Here is a 22,694-nt window from a genome sequence, read left to right as displayed (position 1 = left end):
AAGAAAAGCATAGGGAAGAATCCAGAAAAGTCCAAAACGCTAAGCAAAGCTTTTGTTATCTTCAGGATATGTCACCCTCTTTTTTTTTTTTTTTTTCTGCTTTCCTCTGTGAATGTTTATTTTCAGAAATGCTGTGATACTGAGTATACAACTTCACTACCTTAAGAATTTGGTGATGGCATTATCTCATTCCTTTTAAAATTCATAATACAGGAGTTCCCGTCGTGTCTAAGTGGTTAACAAATCCAACTAGGAATGATGAGGCTGTGGGTTCTATCCCTGGCCTTGCTTAGTGGGTTAAGGATCTGGCATTGCCGTGAGCTGTGGTGTAGGTCGCAGACGCAGCTTGGATCCTGCACTGCTGTGGCTGTGGCATAGGCCGGCGGCTACAGCTCCGATTAGACCCCTAGCCTGTGAACCTCCATATGCCACAGGAGCGTCCCTAGAGAAGGCAAAAAGACAGTAAAAATAAAAATAAATTAAAATAAAATAAAATTCATAATACAAAGACACAGGGTTTTAGGGGTTTGTGTGTGTGTGTGTGTGTGTGTGTGTGTGTGTGTGTGTGTGTGTGGAAATGCTCATGATGTTCAAGTTCTCTTAACCAAAGTAGAAACGCTTTTTAAAGGACACTTGTTCAGCACTGTATCCATCTCTTCAATTTGCTAGTAATAAAATGGAAATCCCCCCCCAGATGTTGAGCGTTTTGAGTTCAAAAGGCAATAGAATGTCAACAGTCAGCTTTGCACTCATGGTGGATTTTATGAGAAAGACAATACTCCGGGATTCAACTGATTTTGAATACAGCTTAGTTTTCTAAAGAGGCTTATGACAAAGTCTTCCTAGAATAGGTAATTTCACCAATGATAATTTAGGTTTATGTTATAAAAAGTAACTTGTACCATCTTATTTATTTTTTTAAATAATGTTATTAATATGCAGTGGCTTTGAAAGTAATTTTCATTCTGTTAGACCTGTTACTAGGCTCTTAAGGATGGCTTACCTGATGTTCATAAACAAAGAGGTGCCTCAAGAGCATCTTTGTGGACTAGGGAAGGAGCAATGCCTGCTTTTTTTTTTTTTTTTTTTTCTTCTTTGTTTCCTTTTGAAAGAGCAGACACTAGTTGCTTGTTTTTCTTCAGTTCAAGAGTGCAGCTTTTACAGTACCTTTTACTTAACTACAATTATTTTTTTGGATGTTTCCCACCCATATAGGTGAGCTGCTCTTACAAGGCCCAGTGTTTATCAAAGAGCCCAGCAACAGCATTTTTCCTGTTGGTACAGAGGATAAAAAAATAACTTTAAGTTGTGAAGCACGAGGCAACCCTACACCTCATTACAGGTACAGTGGAAAGTTTGAAAATCCAAATGAAGAAAAAAAAAGATGCGGCAATTGTGAATTTTTTTCGCTTCAATATATTTATGCTACAAGAAATCATACATGAAGCTCTAGTTGTCTGCTGTATGCAACAGAGCTGGTATATAAACATTTGGATCCATATTATATATGTTTAATTCACTTTATTGTAAGGATTCTTGAGTAAAGAAAAATATAGTAGAATCTCTTAAATAAGCAATGTTTTTTCACTGATTTGTGGTAAAATTTAGTGTACAAACTTGAATTTACATGTAGTCCTTGGAACACATCTATTGTGAGGATAAAAATGTGCTTTAAAGTTATGTAGCAATCATAGGTTTAGAAAAAAATACTTTAGTGTCTGCCTTTCTTCCTTTACTATTCTACTGGGCACATTTTAGAAAGTTCCTTAAGTCTAAAAAAATAAAATACATTCCTACTGAAGTCGTTGTTTAAAAAAATTTTTATTATAGTTGATTTACAATGTTCTGTCGACTTCTGTTGTACAGCAGCAAAGTGACCCATATACATTCTTTTTCTCACATTATCCTCCATCATGTTCCATCACAAGTGGCTAGATATAGTTCCCTGTGCTATATACAGCAGGATCTCATTGCTTATCCACTCCAAATGCAATAGTGTGCATCTACTAACCCAAATTATTCTTGAAGAAAAAATACATTTATGAGACTTTCTCATTTAAAAGTATGTATTTTTCAGATTATATAAATAAAAACTTGTTCACTGAAACCTTCAAACAACACAGGAAGATATAAGGAAAAAAGAAAGAAAAACAACTCCCACCACCTTAAGGCAAAACTATTAACATTTTGGGGATGATGGTGGATTATTTGGATGAGATGGATATTTACTTTATTAAATAATACACGATTAACGATTTTTACTCTTAGGGGTGCTTAGGGGACCCACTTTAATGAAGAGATGAATTATTTATAAATAGCATATGCTTCTTTCATATAAATGGTTATGAGAAAGTGCTTGAGGCACCTTGAAAACATGTTCTTTTGAGTACTGTGAGCATTTGTCTTAAAAACTCTCTTTGCAATATTAGTTCACTTGGCAAAACCTTTTCTACAACCTGCAGAACAAGCTGACTTCAGCCTATGTTAATGAAATTCTAAATGTTTTGAAGTAGTAAAGTAGATCTTATTGAACTTCTATTGTTCTCTTTACCCAAGTAGATAATAGAAGCCAACAGTCATGTTAAATTGAGTCAGCATTAGGTTAGAAGGTAGACCTTTACATTTTTGCTTCTGGAAGTATTCAAGGTCAGTTTCTTTCAACAGTATTCAAAAATGTATTTATTGAGGAGTTCCCGTCGTGGCGCAGTGGTTAACGAATCCGACTAGGAACCATGAGGTTGCGGGTTCCGTCCCTGCCCTTGCTCAGTGGGTTAACGATCCGGCGTTGCCGTGAGCTGTGGTGTAGGTTGCAGATGCGGCTCGGATCCTGCGTTGCTGTGGCTCTGGCGTAGGCCGGTGGCTACAGCTCCGATTCAACCCCTAGCCTGGGCACCTCCATATGCCGCGGGAGCGGCCCAAGAAATAGCAACAACAACAACAACAACAAAAGACAAAAAAAAAAAAAATGTATTTATTGAGCACCTGCTGTGTGTTTTCAACAAAATAAATATCATGATTCCAGGTTACTGGTCTGAATTGGCAAAAGTGATAGAACGTTTTCTCTCTCCCTCTTCCTTAACCTATAGAAATAAGGAAAGTATAACATAATTAAAAAACAAGAAACTGTATTTTAAGAGTTAGTTCAGTTAATCAGATATAGCATATGCAACAGTTGAAAATACTATCTTCTTTGGGGGGGAGATGAACAGATCAAATTATAAGCCATTATACTGGCAACATTTTTTCTCGACATTTTCATAGAACATTTTAACACTTTCTAAATGCATCTATATTTGTCCCTGAAATGGAAGATTATCTTTTTAGATATGACTGTAAATATTATAAGGAATCCACGTGAGTGACTCATATGTGGATTTTTTTGTTTTTTTGTTTTGTTTTGTTTTGGTTTGGTTTGGTTTTTTGCTCTTGCCAGTAAAGTTATATTCTGGCATTTTCTTGTGAATAATTTGGTGATAAATGTGTTCAGCTGAAAAACTATCAAGATACAAGATATCGTCATACAGAGGTATATTACTAAGTGAACAGATTAATTATATTTATAAAGTTTAATCAAACAACAAGAAGTCTTGAACTCAGAAATCCAGAAATAGCTTTTTGTTGTAATTATTTCTTTTTCTATCAGATACTTATTTTAATGCCAGAGTAATACATTTAAATAACGTCAGGTATTTACACAATGCCAATGCATTAACATAGTGTATGTGTTTAAACATACAGGAAACATGTATAAAATGTAAAGTTCTGCCATTTGCACTATACTTCTTATGATTTATTATATGTCCTGAGATATTATATGTCACTATTTTAAAAAGAATATTTACCCAAGAATAGGAAATGTGTAGCTGAAATTGATTTGTCAGTTTTAAGATTGATAAATGAAGAAATTTTACATGCTAGGTATTGTTTTAAAAGATTTGGTTTATAGGCAAATAGGCAGACACTTTCAATATAGCTCTAAAGATGTTCTAGTTAAGACTTCTAACTAGTTGAAATTTCATTGTGTAGTCATTAGAAATTGAGACTTTGAAAAAGCACTAGGGAACTTCCTTTCGTTGTGAAGATATTAGGCCTTTCTATAATGGGCAAAGACTCCCTGTTATCCGTATTTCCTGTAGAAGTAATAGATGGTGCTGTTGGTGTAAAAGGGGGTATAGACTAATGTGAGTTGTAATCATTATCTACTTAGACAACACCTACATTGTAAAATTGTTTCCCTAGCTTGTGACTTTAATAGTCAACTGGGTAGTATTCCACATTATTCTTTAAATGTTCTGGAAGAAAATATGCTTGCTGGTTCTTAATTTTTTTGTTATCTTTTAAAAATTACAGATACAGGTGTAAAAGTGTGATGACTTTGACCTCAAAATAACAATGGGTTTTTTTTTTTTTACATGGACTCAGAGAGAGGATATGTTTTTGTAAATATTTATAAATATAAGCATGTATGTAGATAAGAAAGAGAGAGAGGAAGAAAGGAAGGGAGAAAGAAAAAGGAAGGAAGGGAGAAAGAGGAAGGGAGAGAGAGAGAGAAGGAATGAAGGAAGGAGGGAAGAAGGACGATATCAAGGAGGAAAATTAGTAGGAGTTTGTGTAAAAACTATAAGTTAAAAGCAAGCCAGACGCATTTCCCCAGAGTGAGAATAAAGTTTAAGAGTCATATAAAAAGAGTATCCTTTGAAAGCCCAGGGCTTGGCTCTTAGACTAAGGCAAACTTCTCTGATGAGAGATTTTGTCTTTGTTATTATCCCACTGGGTAAAAAGAACTCTTAATTGGCCATATTAGAAATTGAAAAGTTCAGAAATCCTCAAGAGAAATTACTCATCTTAGGGTTTAATTGAGAATTTTATTCTTTCTTTTGCGTCTCTCTGCCTGAGCCCCAAAGCCTATATTTAAAGGTTAATTAGTATTCAGTCTCATCGTAATTGCCAAAGATGCTGAAAGAGTTTACCCTAAGGAAGTATTAATAACTTTTTTAAATGAGAAGGATTTTCACCCATTTTGCATAGGGTGAAATATGCCCATTATTTGCTAAGTTGAAAAAAACCCCAAAGAGGTGTCTCCTTTGTCATGTCCACAGATGCCATTTCAGCATTACAAGGGACAATGTAATACGCATATGCTAATAGAGACCAGGCACGTTACAAAAGGAAAAGAGGTGGCCCTGCCCTCCAAACATGGAAACATATTGAATAATGAGTGGAAACTGTCCCGCATTCAGCCACAAGTTCACCCAGTGGTCATGACTGCTTCTCAGCACTGGTCAGTTGTTACCATCCAGGAACCCTGGTCCAAAGCTCTTTAAGAGCTATTTAAAATTGGGAAATTTTCTTTTTAGAATCTCTGTTGACTCTAATGTTGACTCTGTTTTTCTTTTTAAATGAAATGTAGGCAAGGAAGATAAGACATAAAGGTGAATGCAGCCCGTGTGGGCTTTGCATTTTCAACATTGCGTCTCGCACGAAACTTCCGAGTTGTGCTATCCAGTATAGATAGTATCCAGTGGCCTAATGTCGTACATGTTTAATTTACTAAAAGGCTACTAAAGTCATTCAGTGTAAGAAAGAAAAGGAAAATGATGGATGAATTTCTGCTTACCACTTATTCAAGGAGAAAGTGCAAAGAAGGGAAGTCTGAGTTTATCACATATCACATGATACTGAATACAGGACCATGTATAGTGCTATATTTGGCTGTATATATATATATACTATATATATCTATAAATTTTGTATCTGCTATATATATATATACACATACATATATATATATATCTTCTGCATGTAGAATGTATAGGTTACAGCATATATAGTAAATGTGTTATATAATATATGATATATTCTACTTAATAAATTATTACATATTTTAAATATATTTTTGTTTCTGTGTACTTTGTCTCTTATGTATCTTGTTGCCATGTAAAATCTGGTGTCACTGCTACTTTACTTTTATACACCAAGGCAAATAAGAGTTACTATTCCTCTATATTCCCTTGGCCCTAAGGAAATGTAATCTGTTCCGCTGATGACTCGGCCCAGTTCTCTGTGTTTATCTTCAAGCTCAGCTCCTTTTAGCATCCCGACTTCTCCAGCTGATGATCTCTGGTCCCCACATCCACAGTCGGATGCAAGAGCAATGAAATGCTTATAGTGTTGGAATGATTGCAACCATAAAGTAGAAAAAATTCCTGTGGTTTCTGAGGCAGGTAGAGTAGACAGCATCTCTTCCAGGGCCTTTTAAACTTGTCTGTGTTCCTGTCTTTCTCGTGAAGCCTTCTTGATAATCTCAGTGCTGTGTTCCATGCTCCAGCCATGCAATGCCCATTGCCCTCATGCCTTTCTGGAGTAGAAAACTTAACAAAATTGAATGTGCTTTCCTGGTCAGATGTAACTCCCCTAGAGATGAAGGCAGTGCTTTCCTCATCTTTACTTTCAAAATGCTTATAACTGAGTCACTTTGCTGTACAGTGGAAATGATCACAACATAGCAAATCAGCTACACTTCAATAAAAACTTTCAAAAATAAAAAAATGTAGCAAAAAGAAATGCTTAGCAAATAGTGAACACTAAATTGGTGGCATTAAAAAAAGGAATAAAGTTAACAAGGGAGAACAAGCAGAGGCAATTTGGAGTTAGATCATGTTTCAAGAGTCAAGTATCACAGAATCAAAAGTGATTCATAGTTTATACTATAAGGTATTCTTTTTGGCTCTATTTTAATACAGATTGTCCTGGAGGTGACAAAGATGACTGCCTAGAATACCAGATTGACTTAAATCCCTCCGCTCCCTGCCCCAGAATACTGACCAGAAAAAGAGGTCATCTTTCCTATTCGTGTCATCAAAGTTCAGAATGGTGTCAGAAAAACATATAGCTAATACTGGTAGTGGTCAAAGCCCAGGAGAAATATGGAGGTTAGATTTTAGATATTAAAGATGGCATTTAGAACGTTAATTTCTTTTTGTTCTTATGCCCAAACATAAGTTGTTGTTCTTATGTTTTTGTAATGGGGCAAGGAGGGAGAATGTATCCTGATCAAACACAAGTTAAATAAGTTGGGTCACAGTTGTGATCTTAAACAATCACTGAGGCCAGAGACCTGGAATGTTCTCAGTGACTAAGTCTGGGTCCTGGGAAGAATGGCCTCTCCAAGGGAGAGTGGGAAAGATGCTACCAGAAAAAAAGCTAAAGTGGATGCAAGGAAGGCAGAAATAGCATCCATCTTTTGTGATTCTCAGAATAATTTTAAGATAATCACTGATCAATTTGAACAAGGCTTTTCCAATGTAAACTGAACAGTTGTTTTTAATCCCAGTGTAGCTCTAATCTGTTTCTTTTTTATAAAATATATGTTTAAAGTTTATCAATGAGTGAGAAATGGGAATCTGCGTCATAAAACATTTTAAAAACTTCATCTTTAAAAACGCAGAATCACAATTTAACTCATTTTTATCTTCAGCAATTACTGCTGAAGCCGAACTAGCTATTTTTGGATAAAGTATTGAGTATGCAAATTCAGACATTCATTCTTTCAAGGGCTGCAATTATTCTCATCACTTCAGTAAATATATTAACAAACATTGCATTTGAACACAAATGCATTTGCTTATTAACTTGAAAGCTGCATCTAAAACCACAAATTGCTTCTGTGATTAAATTCCTAATTTTCCTGTCAAACCCCAAACAAAGTGTTGCCTATTGATTTAACAAGTGTTTTGGGTGGGCGGATTTTCCCCAGCCCCCTAAAGATTTTCACAAATTATTCTGTCCTTTTTTACTTGGTTTTGTATCAAAGTATAACACATGTATTTGTTTTTCTCTGCAATATTGTTTATGTTTCTGTTTTCTTGACCAGTCTGTATAATATGGTGTAGATATCTTGAAGGACAATAACTTTCTACAGTCACCTCTGAGATGAATGACATCCTGGGATTATTTTGAAACTTCCTGTTGTCACTCAATTTATTGTCACTCAGTTTTGTTAGTTTCAATTTCAATGGGTGATATTCTCTAACTTTGTTACAGAGTCCTAGTGGAAGATCTAGTTTAGGACTTGGTGCCTTAAATTTTACTGACCACAAGATAGATCTGTATTTATCTTCCTTATTCTCATCCCATACTGGTGCAGTTTTGTGTAAGAGATTGCCATATCCAGTAAGCTAGTATGGTAAATAAATAATAACTAGTACAGGAAGTGAAAATAATTATGTTTTCATTCCCTGTCTTTGAGATATTTATTGATAATGTGCATGACCGCAGTTAGGGACAATTATATGGAGGTTAGCGGTGCCTAGGTTAGAGGGTTAAAAAGTGTCCTCAATTCAGGAAATTTCTTTGAGCACCTACCATGCACCTGCTCATACAGCTGATGGTAGGAATTCAGCCCTGATCAAAACAGTCATCATCCAGCGGAGTTTTCAGAAGCACCTTTCAACACTGAGAATATAGGTGTTTTATACTAATTTAACTGATTATCATATAAATTTGTGTTTTCACACAAACACGCACACACAGTCTTACACATAGTTCTTTGAATTGGGAGGCAGTGATTCCTATGCTTTCAATATTGATATTTTAGTTGTTTCCTGGAAGTTGCAATTATAGGTTTCATCACTTGAAAGTAATCATGGCCAGATAAAATCTCTCTCATGTCAGGTACCTTATGGATTATATTCCTAACTTAATGGTTTTTGGATCAGATTCAAAAACTGTTAACCTGAGGGCCTGTACAATGTTTGAAAGAAATTGTTTTCAAATTTTTTAGGGGGGAAATGGCCATAGACTTCACCATTCTATCCCGCAGACTTGGCCCTGTTTTTCTCATTCACTTTCCCTGCCTAGCCTCTCTCCAATGAGGTTGACATCAGTTTCCTGTTGTGTAGAGGATGTAATTGGGATTTATAAGCGAACTGATCAGATCTCAGGCCTTCCAGCAAGAGTAAACAGCCCAGGATTTCTTCCAGAAGCCCAACGCCAAGGTTTTGGCCTAGAAACAAATTTATATATAATCTCCACACCAAGCAACTAAGCAGGATGAGAGCACATTGCCTGAGAATTAGAGTTGAGAAATATGAATAATAAACCGTTTCTCACTTGTGGATTCTAAGAGCAAATCCTAATTCATGTAGAATGAGCATTTGAACACCGAAGGCTGACAGTGAACTTACAAGATCATTCGAGTATTACAAGATGATGATTACGCAGAGGTGCTTAATCTGGTGACATTTACCACAGAGCTAAAGCTACAAGGTTAGTCTGTTTCTAAAACATAGTGTAAATGCTATATGATTGAAATGCTGGTCTATGCAGCAGCAAGAGCCCAGGGCTGTCTTATTTTGCTCCAGATCACTGCATTAAGTCTTTTGGAATGGAATTTGAGTATGCAAATATCACTTTTATGAAGTTTTAAACAATTTCCATATTTCAGAAAGATTTCATTCTGAGCCTTTAGAGTTCCCCAGGAACTTCAAACTTCCTTCATAAAAGTAGACATCTTTAACTTTTACAAAAGACTGTGAATGTGCAAAACTAAAAGACAGTGTCTACTTCTAAAAGCTTCCTAAATTTATGACCTGAATGTGCCATTAACTTTCACAGTCTTAATACTATGTATTATGTTCATAAACTGAACAGGTGGATTACAATTTACTGCAAAGAAATGGAGTCTCATTTCTAGATTTATTGGACACATACTTTGTGGAAGGGGTATATTATGTCCCTTCGGTTTTCCTGAATATTTCTTATACAGAAGAAATGTTGGGAAATATTCCAAAATCATGTCCAAATGTGAATACTGTCCACTAGAAACGTAAATATATTATTTTCTCAAGATAAAATAGCATTTGGATGCCCAGACCCAGAGATTACTTATACATGGCAATGTTTAAGCCAAGGAAAACCTTTTGAATTCATGTATTTTTAGCAAGAGGAAAAGCAATCAGTGTTTAATGAGATACTGAGAAATTTTAAATCACCTGAGGATAAGTTCCATTAAATGATGAATAGTGTTAAGAAGGAGAGAAATAATTGTATTGCTCTGTTAAAAGAAAATTAACAATCTTCAGTCTCCCTAGTATACCTTTGCCTTGAAGAATTTGCTAAAACAAATACAGTCATACTTTTGATATCCTAGAGACATCTGTAAAAGAGAAGAGTTTTTGCCTCTTCACATAGTGAAATAATGTAGAGATTGTGCCTACATGACAAAAACTGAGCTAAAAAAAAAGAAACATTTATGTATAATAGAAGAAAGCTTTTCCATTTTGAATCTTCAATCAAAACCTGAGATGATGGCTTTTAGATCTTATATGCTTACTGAAATAAGATATTGTCCTACATACTTTATGATCTCTTAAATCTTTTCAGCTATTAAATAGGCTAGAAGTGCTTCTTTGTATTTTTTTTTATCTTTACAATTTTCCACATAGCCATTGTACTTTGATTATTCATCAGCTAAACACAAAAACACAATTTTCAAATGAAGCCATTAGATATGCTTCATTAGTCCATAAACATTCTAGACTCCAGAGCTGAAATCTCCCACCCCCTCTGCTGCCCTCAGACTGTTCTTTGAAGGTAAAAAAGCCATAAGTACCCTTTATTATGGGAGTCTTCTATTCAAAAAGTTTGTGAAATTATGGAGATCTATCTTGTTTTGCATTTAGAGGCCTTTCCCTGCACACACACCCCGCCCCCGAAAGCCTTAAGTCGCTTAGTAACTGACAAACCATTTACAGCTTAAAAATTCACCCCACCCACTTGTGATTTATTATCACATTTATTCTTTGAAGGTCAAGCCCAGCATGTGTCTTGTCCCACGTTTCACTGACTTCTCAGGCAGGTACGAGTGCAGGCAAACCATATGTGGAAGACACAGTCTGTTCCACATGAGAGGAGATGACCAAAAACTTTGAATCAAGGGGGGTTACATATAACCAGTTTCTATTCAACAAGGATGCAAGAAATGAAAAAAGGAGCAGACAGACAGGTTTGCAGCCTTTCAGGGAGCCTCCTCCTACACTAACATGGTGTCCCCCCATTTATTAGATAGCTCCATGAGCCAAGGGCTTTATGTACATTGTCTGGCTAAATGAATAGAATAACCCTATGGGAAAAACTCATTTTACATGTTAAAAATGTAAGTTTAAAGGAGTTAGGTAATTCCTCATGGTCACACAACTGGTATGGGATAAGTCCAGCCCATAACCCAAGGAAAACATGGTTCTGCATTGCATTTTCTGTTCATTCTCCTATGACATGATAGGATTGGCTAGGGCCTGGGGACTAGACAAGGGGGCAGGGACTAGGAAACAAAAAAGTCTCCCCAATATGTAAGCTCCATGAAGTCAGGGACCCTTTTTTCCCACATCCTTAGAACATAGAAAGTTGCCCGACATACAGGCACTCAATAAATGTTTTTTCACAGGGCAGGGAGGAAAGAAAGAAAGAAGGAAGGAAGATTTTTCTGATCATAGTTGTCGAATGTGAAATAGGTTAAATCAAGAGTGGGGAATTATCTGCTATGTTCCCCATAGGCAGCCTATGGTCTGCTTCTTGGGGCTAGAATCTACCATTTCTTCACAAACTTGGGTACACTTGTTAAATACTTACAGATCTTATTAAGATGGAGATTCTGGTTCAGTGGATCTAGGATAGATCCCAAGATTCTTCATTTCCAGGAAACTCTCAGATGATGATAAGGATGATGATGATCTTGGTTGGTAGACCACCTGGTGTATCTGGAGTGCAGTGTATTCATACAGAATGTGGATGGATACGTTTTCCTTTATTTCATTTCCTTGTATTAGTTTCTGTAGTTCTAGGATTTGGGCAGAAATGAGATAAAGAGGGGTTAATAAGTGTTCATGGTTCAACTTCAAAAATATAAGGGCAGAATTAAAGTCAGAATAAAAGAAATTAAGTGACCTAAAATGCACATGCAAATATGGACTTGCCTGGGGAGGGAACATAAGGGAGTTACTCTACAAACAAACCAAAATCAAACCAATAGCATAAATCTGCCACAAATGAGAAAGCAGTTACAGCTTTTTCAGCTTCCTTGTAATGTTACTCTTTTAAGTTCAAAAGGAAAGACATGGGGTCTCCAGTTTTTCCTCATAATTTCATTTTGGTTTCTCCTAAGAAATGTTGCTTTAGGCCTGGGAGGCTTGTATGTGAATAAAGAAAGAAACATCAAGAAAGTCTTGATTTTTAAAATGAGCAAATGATAAAATACTGCTTTGATCAGTAGGATCTAAGCTTCTAAGTTTATCTGTTTTCTATAGCTTTTCCATTATTAAAATTTTATTAGGCATTATTTCAGATATAGAAAATGATATAAACATAGTCAAGTATAATGATGAACATCCATATAGCCATTATTCAGTTTAGGAAGTGAAACCAAAAAAGCTAAATTTCCCATGTTTATCCCCTAATTATTACCCACTTTTCTTCCCATGAGAGCTTTAAAATGCCTTAAACATGAAGTGTTTCATTTTCATACATCTTAAAATACATTTATACATTCTTAATATTATTTTATGTTTTAAAACTGTATACACACACACACATATATATAATCAAACTGCATTTTTGTTTTTTTTTTAGCCACACCCACAGCATGTGGAACTTCCACTGCCAAAGACTGAACACACTCCACAACGGCAACTCAAGCTACTGCTGTAGCTGGTTTCTTAACCTAATGTACCACAAGAGATTTCCTCAAACTTCATTTTAAAAAGTGTTTTCAGGAGTTCCCATCGTGGCGCAGTGGTTAACGAATCCGACTAGGAACCATGAGGTTGCGGGTTCGGTCCCTGCCCTTGCTCAGTGGGTTAACGATCCGGCGTTGCCGTGAGCTGTGGTGTAGGTCACAGACGCGGCTCGGATCCTGAGTTGCTGTGGCTCTGGCGTAGGCTGGCAGCTACAACTCCGATTCGACCCCTAGCCTGGGAACCTCCATATGCTGCAGGAGCAGCCCAAAGAAAGAGCAAAAAGACAAAAAAAAAAAAAAAAAAAAAAAAAAAAAAAAATCTTTGTTTAAAAAAAAAAAAAGTGTTTTCAACTTTGTTTGTAAGACTCCTCTATTTTTATGAAAGCACATACATTTTTACAGCCAAATAATATTTCATCTAACTCAATGCATTTTTTTTTTTTGTCTTTTTTTGCCTTTTCTGGGGCTGCTTCCCATGGCATATGGAGGTTCCCAGGCTAGGGGTCGAATTGGAGCTGTAACCACCAGCCTATGCCACAGCCACAGCAACACAGGATCCGAGCCATGTCTGTGACTTACACCACAGCTCACGGCAACGCTGGATCCTTAACCGACTGAGCAAGGCCAGGGATCAAACCCGAAACCTCATGGTTCCTAGTCGGATTTGTTAACCACTATGCCACGATGGGAACTCCCATTTCACCTCTTTATGGACCTTTGTGGGACTATTTCCAATTTAAATACTTGATATGTTAATATGACATTTTTTTTTTTTTTTTCCTCCTAGGGCCCATGACATGGTTAAAGACCTCTGGGCTGGAATTCAAATAGCTACTAGTTCTGATACAGCAATGAATAGTGTTAGGAGAGTTGACAACTCACTCAGCTGTTTTATAGAAATCCTCATCTATGAAATAGGCATTTTATTACCCATTTTCTCAGTTACTATACAAAGCAATCAAGATGATTGTTGCCATAATACCCTAAAATTTATAAAACTGATAGTGTAATTTTATTATAAAAATCAAGTCTTCTAGGAGGCAGATGGCTTAATTTATGCAATGTTGTTGAGATTGTGGGATACTTAATGAACTTTGAAGGATAATATCTACTTCGGTGGGTCAGATGTGCTTCCTGTTTACTAAATTCTGTTTTTTCTGTTTAAAAAGTCTGGTTTAAAATACAGCTTGCTTTTTTTCTTTTGGCTTCCTGTTGATAAATATGGCCCTGGGATTAGTGCCTTTACTGTTTTAGACCCCTTGGTGGCATTTAGGATCTTTTACCACACTGTACCATTTAGTAAATAGCACCGTGATGGCTTCGAAGAGTCGAGAGTGCCTCCGGGACAGGTATTTACCCAGACAAATTGAAATGGATAGTTGAGCACTTATCCAATTAATTTATTAAATGTGCTCAGTCGGTCTGGATAAATCAAAGAAATGTGCTCTTTTCCCCCATCATCGGCAGCATGAGATTGGCCTGAAGTGAATGAGATAATTACCTCAGCTTTCTCCTTCGTCTTTATCTGTACAGACCCAGCCTTGTTTTTCTCCAAGTGGACAAACTAATGTATTCTCACCTCTTCAGAAAATCTTGAAAAATCTTTAATTTTTGATGCTACTCTGTTGTGCTTTCGAAATTTAACCTATTGTTTCTGATTAAAAACAACAACAACAACAAAACGGGCATATTTGACCTTCAGTTATGCAACAATTGAAAGATATATTTGTTGCCTGTCATTTATAAGAGAGCTGATGTTTAAAGTAAATTATGTAATATAGATTTTTTAAAAAATTCAAAAATACTAAGAAGGGAAAAATCCTGGATATTTGTTTTACAGGTGGCAGCTGAATGGAAGTGATGTTAATCTGAGTATGGAGTATCGTTACAAGTTGCATGGAGGAAACCTTGTGCTTATTAACCCTGACAGAAATAGGGATACAGGAAGTTATCAGTGTTTTGCAACAAACTCACTTGGAACAATTGTCAGCAGAGAAGCTAAACTCCAGTTTGCCTGTAAGTGTTTATTCACGCACCTAGCAAGTGCAACATTGAAAAATGTACCTGAGCTCGTGGGGTCATTCTGAATTTCAGAAACAGTGCGTGGATTTTATTAAGTAAATAGGTTGAGAAAACAGTTCAATATGATTTTTTTTTGGATCTCTACGTATCAGAACTTAAAATGTGTATGTGAATGTGGGTGTATGAGTGTGTGTTTTCTGTTTTACTATTTTGTAAGAATTCTGTTCAGGAAAGGGAGACTAATCTAGTTAAGGATGCACTTATTCATTAGTTACTCTGAGCTTTGTACTGTGTTTGAAGTTAAAAGAATATGAACAAATTGTCAGAGATGACCTTTGCTCTGGCAGAACAATGAAATTAGTGAATTACATCTAACAAATCTGAAAATATTAAGGAACAAAGACAGTGAGAAAAGAATGTGCCATATCTTTGACCTCCACTGCAGTTCTGCCCAGCTCACAGTGGCCTTCAGCACACCCCCCATTGAGAACTGGCTCTGGAAGCCAAGTTTATATCATGGTAATTGGGCCAGAGTGAACCCATGTCTTGACCTGAGGAAATCACATCCTTTTTAGCAAGGGATTTAGAATTGGGGCTAGAGACCTAATTTAGTGTTTATCTTCCCAGTACATCTTTTGACTGTTGTCTACTTTTTGTTTCTTTTTACTAGTTTTTCCTTTGTTTTTGTTGTGTATTTCATATGTAATGCATATTAGCACTACCTTGGTTCTTAGCTTCTTTTGGTTGTTTACACTGCAGGAATTCTGAAATTAGAATGCATATATTCTTATAACGTGGTAGTAGTCTTCCTCCATTGCCACAAACCATTAATAAATAGGTGATGTGTCATTTAATGTGTGGCTTATTCTATACCTTTATGTTTTCGTAATCTCAGTGGTTGGTTTCTTTCCTGCCATTACATTCTTTGTGTTTTGTCTTCCATGCTTCCTTGCTCTTTCTTTTGTTTTCTCTATTTTCTTTACCTCTATGGACAGTTGTTTTGTTTTGTTTTGTTTTGTTTTAACCTGTATCCTCACTGGGTATATTGATAACTATATGTCAAATTTACATAATATAATTTTAAGTTTAATTTTAGTTTATAAAAGTACCTTTTTAGTTTATAGAAGTTTACTTCTCTAGTAGTCAGAGCTTTAAATTTAAATCATTTTTTTCAGAGTCCCCCCATTTTAAACAATTACTTTAGTTCCTTTTTTTTATTCTTACTGTATAACTCACAGTCATAGTGACTTCCATTAATTTAAATTGTTATGTTATTTTACTATGTATATGATATACATATATATATTATATGTGTGTGTATGTGTATATATATATGCAGGTATATATGTTTGTATATAGTAAAAATGAATAATATTCTCCTCATGAATAATTTTATATGCATATATTATCTTTAAAATTTTGCCAAAATGTAGATCTGTTTTACCTGGCTATAATGCCAGCCCACACTTTTCCCATTCTTGCCTTCTTACTTTTTTTAATTTCTCAATTTTTAGATGTTTGGAATATATAATAAGTTACATTTAAAAATGTAACTGTATTTCATCCTCCTGAGTTTTTAAAGGATTTCAGTGTATTGCCTCCAGTATGAAGACACCTTCTGATTGGTACAAATGCGGATCTTCAAACTGTTCATCAAAAATTCATTGTTTGTTTTTCTGTTGTCTTTTGGAATTAATGTTGCTGAACAGGAGTCTGAGGTCAGACTAATTTCTGTTTCTTGGGAGCTTACCTCCTTTTTGGTTATAATTAATTTTTGTTTCATTTGGCTGTATATGGGATAAGTTTTCTTCATTCTTTTAGCTAAAAGCATATATATATATATGTATTTATATATACATATATATACAGCTAGTTTTAGACCTCTTTTTTTTTTATTATTATTTTCCCACTGTACAGCAAGGGGGTCAGGTCATCCTTAGATGTATACATTGCAGTTACAGTTTTTTCCCCCACCCTTTCTTCTGTTGCAACATGAGTATCTAGACATAGTTCTCAATGCTATTCAGCAGGATCTCCTTATAAATCTATTCTAGGTTGTGTCTGATAAGCCCAAGCTCCCGTCCCTCCCACTCCCTCCCCCTCCCATCAGGCAACCACAAGTCTCTTCTCCAAGTCCATGATTTTCTTTTCTGAGGAGATGTTCATTTGTGCTGGATATTAGATTCCAGTTATAAGTGATATCATATGGTATTTATCTTTGTCTTTCTGGCTCATTTCACTCAGTATGAGATTCTCTAGTTCCATCCATGTTGCTGCAAATGGCATTGTGTCATCCTTTTTTATGGCTGAGTAGTATTCCATTGTGTATATATACCACATCTTCCGAATCCAATCATCTGTCGATGGACATTTGGATTGTTTCCATGTCCTGGCTATTGTGAATAGTGCTGCAATGAACATGCGGGTGCATGTGTCTCTTTTAAGTAGAGCTTTGTCCGGATAGATGCCCAAGAGTGGGATTGCAGGGTCATATGGAAGTTCTATGTATAGATTTCTAAGGTATCTCCAAACTGTTCTCCATAGTGGCTGTACCAGTTTACATTCCCACCAGCAGTGCAGGAGGGTTCCCTTTTCTCCACAGCCCCTCCAGCACTTGTTATTTGTGGATTTATTAATGATGGCCATTCTGACTGGTGTGAGGTGGTATCTCATGTAGACCTCTTTTAATTTACTTTCCTTAGAACTTGAAAAAATATTTTATTGCAGAAGTGAGAGCTAGCTCTCTAGGGTCCTCTTTTTTTAAAAATTTTATTACATTTATAGTTCTACAACAATCATCACAACCCAATTTTATAGCATTTCTATCCCAAACCCCAGGAAATCCCCCCACCCTGTTTCATTTGGAAACCATAAGTTTTTTCAAAGTCTTTGAGACAGTATCTGTTCTGCAAAGAAGTTCATTGCATCCTGTTGTTAGATTCCACATGTGAGTGATAGCATTTGATGTTGGTTTCTCACTGTCTGACTGACTTCACTTAGCTTGATAATTTCTAGGTCCATCCATGTTGCTGCAAATGCCGTTTTTCTTTCCTTTTAATGGCTGAGTAGTATTCCATTGTGTATATGTACCACATCTTTATCCACCCCTCTGTTGATGGACATTTAGATTGTTTCTAGGTCTTAGAATGAACAATGGAATGTATGTACCTTTTTGAGTAATGCTTTTGTCTGGCCAGATGCCCAGGAGTAGGATTGCTGGATCAAATGGTAGTTTTATTTTTAGTTTTTTGAGGAATCTCCACAGTGGTTGCACCAATTTACATTCCCACCAACAGTATAATAGGGTTCCCTTTTCTCCAAACTCTCTCTAGCATTTATTGTTTATAGACTTTTTGATGATGGCCATTCTGGCCGGTGTAAGGTGGTATCTCATAATGGTTTTGATTTGCATTTCTCTAATAATTCGTGATGTTGAATATCTTTTCATGTGTTTTTTGGCTATATGTCCTCTTTGGAGAATTGTTTGTTTAGATCTTCTGCCCATTTTTTGATGGGGTTGTTTGTTTTTTTGGTATTGAAATGCAGAAGGTGTTTATAAATTTGGTGACTGTGAGAAGGCAGACATCTATGAGGAGGTGGGCCCCTGCCAGACAATGAATCTACCAGCTCTTTGATCTTGAACTTCCTGCCTCCAGAACTGTGAGAAATACATTTTTGTTGTTTATAAGCCATCCAGTCTGTGGTATTTTTGTATAGCAGCCTGAACAGATGAACTGAGACAAGTCACAACTAGAGAGATAAATATCTGGATGTTGTCACAAAGGATCTTTTCTTAATATTTTATATAAAGAAATATATATATGTTTGGAATAATATAAATATATATTTTTTCACCAAACACATGTACAGGTACACACATAAACACCTGTTTTTAATTTGGAAATATTCTTCTGGATAAAATAAAAAAAAAAATTGTACATCCTTGGGGCAGGATCTGATCCTGGTTCCAACCCCCCACCCCCACCCCCAAGGAATACACATAATGATGTACGCATCTTATACATCTAAAAGAAAAGTTTTATTCCTTAGGTTTCTTTTAGAAATGAATCCTTTAATATTGAATAGCTCAGAGCCCTTGCTTGTGCTTCTCCTCATTTCATTGCACCCTAAACACAATCACCTTTAAGTGATGATTAGGTACCCTGGGCGTAATTGCCTGTGGGTTGAAGATGATAATATTTTTCAGAAACTCTACTACTTTGTTCTTATCTCTGATCAACATGCCCTTTTCTCAAGTACTGTTATTCTAGACAGTAACCCAGAAGACCACCACCAAGATCATGCCCAGAACTTCTAGCCAGCCTCAATGACTAAGATTTCCCCAAAGAAAGAGTACATGTTTGCCCCAGTCCTGGTTCTTATGTGAAACCCTGTTTTTCTCCTTTTAGACTATAAAACTCCCTGCAATTCTTCCCTAAAGGGGGACACAGTCTTTAAACATTAGCCTGCTGTGGCCTCCTTTGCCTAGCAAAGCAATAAAAGATATTTTGTTCTCTTTCACCCAAAATTCTGTCTCTCTGTTTCTCTTCGGCACTGGTGGACAGAGGTTGAGTTTTGGCAACAATTGCGTTAAACTTATAGATTACTTTGAAAAGAACTATTTTTACTGTAAGTTTTCAAATCTATAAAGACAATGTGCATCCCATTTATCCAGGTTTTCATTTATTTTTTTTCATCAGCACTTTAAAATTTTAGCATTCATATCCTGAATATGTTTTAATTTTGTACATAAGTATTTCACTTTCTTTGGAGTGAGTATAGATGCCATTATGTTTTTCATTTGTTTCTGCATGTTGTTAGTATATAGAAAGTGATTAGTTTTTGTGTGTTGAAGTTGTATCCTACAATCTTTTATTAATTGACTCATTTATTAATTCTAAGAGGTTTTTTTCTTTTTTATATTTGGTGGGGTTCTACATAGACAATCTTGTGATCCTCAGATAAAGGCGGATTTCTTTCTAAAAAGTTGTATTGCACTTCAGGAAACTCATACACACTTCAGGACATTTTCCTATATGTTTTAGTTCTGTGTTTGCTTTATTTACAATTTTAAAAGGATTTATTTTTTGCCCCATTTCTTAAAATTCTTTTTATTTCAGGCTATTCTTTCCTATGAATTTCTGGTGTTGATTCATTGAAGCCGCATCTATTTGTATTATTTTGGAGATAGAGTCCATTTTCAAAATATTGCTTTGAATCTTAGAACCATTCTTTCCTTCTTCTTTCATTTGGTGTTTCCATTATTATGCTTAATACTTTAAGTAGTTTCTAAAGCAGATTTTGTCCAAACTCCAGCTTTTGTCAGCAGATGTTCATTGATCAACCTGACCTTGCTTTCCTAGCCACATGAGGGAGGAGATTCATTTCTCTCATCCACAGGGGGATGTGCAGTTCCCAGAGTCCTTCACAGAATTCATAATTCCTCTTGAGCAGTGATATTTTTCTACTGCAGGTTCTTGGTAGCGTATACTCCCTGAAGACGTATCATTAACTTAACTTAGGGGTTTTTCCTCGATCTGTCCTTCTTGGAGAATATGATTTGTTTGGAAACGCTTACACAATTATATCACATGTCTTGCAGTTTGCCCCTACTTCTCATTGGTACTTTATAGGCAAAGTGGAATAAAGTTGATGAGTCTGGAGTTTTATTTTACCCCACTTAAAGTTAATAAACTAACATGCTACTGTTCCATGTATGCTAGCAGAACACATGGTATTATGGGTCTGTAACAAGGAGCTTTATTACTCACAGCATAGCAAACATCATGCTTCAGTTCCCCTTGCCCCCAAATCCCATGAAATGATGGGATATGACTAGATAGATGCTGTATCCACAGCTTAGAACCTTGAGATGAGAGAATCCACCTTTTTTATGTAGCAAGCACTAAACAAGCTTGTTCTTTGTCCTAGAGGGCAAACTTATTGTATCCCTCTTGGTTGCTCTCTGAAAACACATCCCTGAGAAATGGGCCCTGTAAAGAGGGCTTGGGCCTTTCATTCTTGGCACATCCAGCAAGACTTATAAGAAACCTGATAGTTCATAATGAGTGGATTGCCTCTCCCATCAAAAGTTGTTTTTATGTTGTTGTTGTTGTTGTTGTTATTTGGTTTGGCACCTGAGTTTCTCCATTGGGTAGACTCTATCAGGATACATGTGATGCGTGAGGTACAGAATATGTTCCTCCTCTCTTGGTTTTGTAAAGAAAACGTAGGATGTACCACTTAGTCCCCTGGGTTTGTCCATAGTCTGTCCTCATCCAATGCTTTAAAGGCATTAGATTGCTTTTGCAGTTTTAACATACAGTGAGTTTCTTTCCTTTCTTTTGCCAGTTTTTTTTTTTTTTCATGTTTTCCTAAGTGGTTTTCAAAAGTTATGAAAAATGATGTTGGCTATTCTTAGCTTGATGCTACATTGAACTAGAAGAATCCAAAATGAATTTTTAAATTCATGTAGTCGGGATACAGATTTCTGTATGGCATATGACGGGATACAGATTTCTGTATGGCATATGAAACTTCCCAGGATAGGGGTTGAATCAGAGCTGCATCTGCCGGCCTATGCCACAGCCACAGCAACAATACCAGATCTGAGCCACATCTGTGACCTACACTGCATCTCATGGCAACATCGATTCCTTAACCCACTGAATGAGGCCAGGGATCAAACCTGCATCCTCATGGATACCAGTCAGGTTTGTTGCCACTGAGCCACAAGGGAAACTGCAGGATGCAGGTGTCTGATAAAGAAACCAAAGAAGGTGGGCAGAAGTGGAGGATATTTAATACATCAGCAATCACAAATGACAAATTACTAAGTATGAGAGCATTGCTTTAACTTGGCAACCTTGAAGGGATATCATACATTAATTGAAAGAAGGGGTTAATAAGGAGACTCTTGTACTACTCCATGTACATCCTTCTAAATGCTCTTGACTTCAGTTGGGGGAATCATGACTGTCTTTGCCACAGGTAAATGGATAGTAAAGTGCAGTCATTGAAAAATGTTCTAATTGTTCACTGTAGCTTTGTCTCCTCTTGACTATACTATGTTTGCATGCTTAACAATACCTCTTTGTTGCTGTCAGCCCTGGAAAAAGTGCTTCAAATGTGCTTCATGGAGAAAGGAGTAATGAGAGTATCCTCAGTACACCACTTTTAACATTGGTGAAAATGCACTGAAATTTTATCTTTATTTTTCAAGTTGCTTAAAAATAGTATTTTTAGTAAAATGAAAGTGAAAAGTCCACCGATAATTTAATAAGCCTGCTTTCCTTAGCTGTAGCCCTTTTAATAGTTTCTTTGTGGAATAGTCACAAAATTTAGGGAAAGGGAAAATACGTAAAATGGTGCAATTGAATTGTAGACATTTTCTCAATTACTCACCATTATGTTTCATATGTGTAGTTTTTGAAGCTCGTCTAATATATTAGAAAATGTTTTTGTCAGATTTTTAATTCAAACCACAAAAGGATAAGGCAGTACCTCCAAAACCCCAAATATCTTTGCTTTGAGTGATAGTTTCACTTCTCTTATTCTTGAATTTTAGTCATACTTTATTAAAATGTTTTTATTTTATCCATTTGAGGTGCTGTATATTTTTAATCATGAATTGTATTAGACATACAAAAGGTATGGAGAAAAGTATAAAGAATGTGTAGTCAACATTTATCTTAAGATTTAAAGATTTGAGGTACAATTAAACCTACCCAGGAGTTCCCGTCGTGGCGCAGTGGTTAACGAATCCGACTAGGAACCATGAGGTTTGGGGTTTGATCCCTGGCCTCGCTCAGTGGGTTAAGGATCCAGCATTGCCGTGAGCTGTGATGTAGGTCGCAGATGTGGCTCGGATCCTGTGTTGCTGTGGCTCTGGCATAGGCTGGTGGTTACAGCTCCAATTCGACCCCTAGCCTGGGACCCTCCA

The 22,694-nt window shown here is 36.2% G+C and overlaps 1 protein-coding gene across 35 annotated transcripts in view; it reads left to right on the top strand.

Annotated features, from left to right (window-relative positions):
- Positions 1–22,694, top strand: part of CNTN3 (contactin 3) — a 370,445-nt gene that overhangs the window by 118,305 nt on the left and 229,446 nt on the right. For 24 of the 35 annotated variants that reach the window (XM_084989060.1, XM_021069229.2, XM_084989058.1 and 21 more), the window contains 2 exons: positions 1,216–1,342; positions 14,571–14,746. In XM_084989060.1, coding sequence (XP_084845186.1) covers positions 1,216–1,342; positions 14,571–14,746 — 303 coding nt within the window. The remainder of the gene's footprint in view (positions 1–1,215; positions 1,343–14,570; positions 14,747–22,694) is intronic. The other 11 variants (XM_021069237.2, XM_084989040.1, XM_021069234.2 and 8 more) reach the window with 1 other exon arrangement.

This window comes from Sus scrofa, chromosome 13 (genome assembly GCF_054392235.1).
Source record: "Sus scrofa isolate SSC_HxYL_T2T_F1_AM1 chromosome 13, Sscrofa_HxYL_maternal_Yorkshire_Landrace_v2.0, whole genome shotgun sequence".
In the NCBI taxonomy this organism is placed as follows: Eukaryota; Metazoa; Chordata; class Mammalia; order Artiodactyla; family Suidae; genus Sus; species Sus scrofa.
This window is presented reverse-complemented; position numbering and strand designations above follow the sequence as displayed.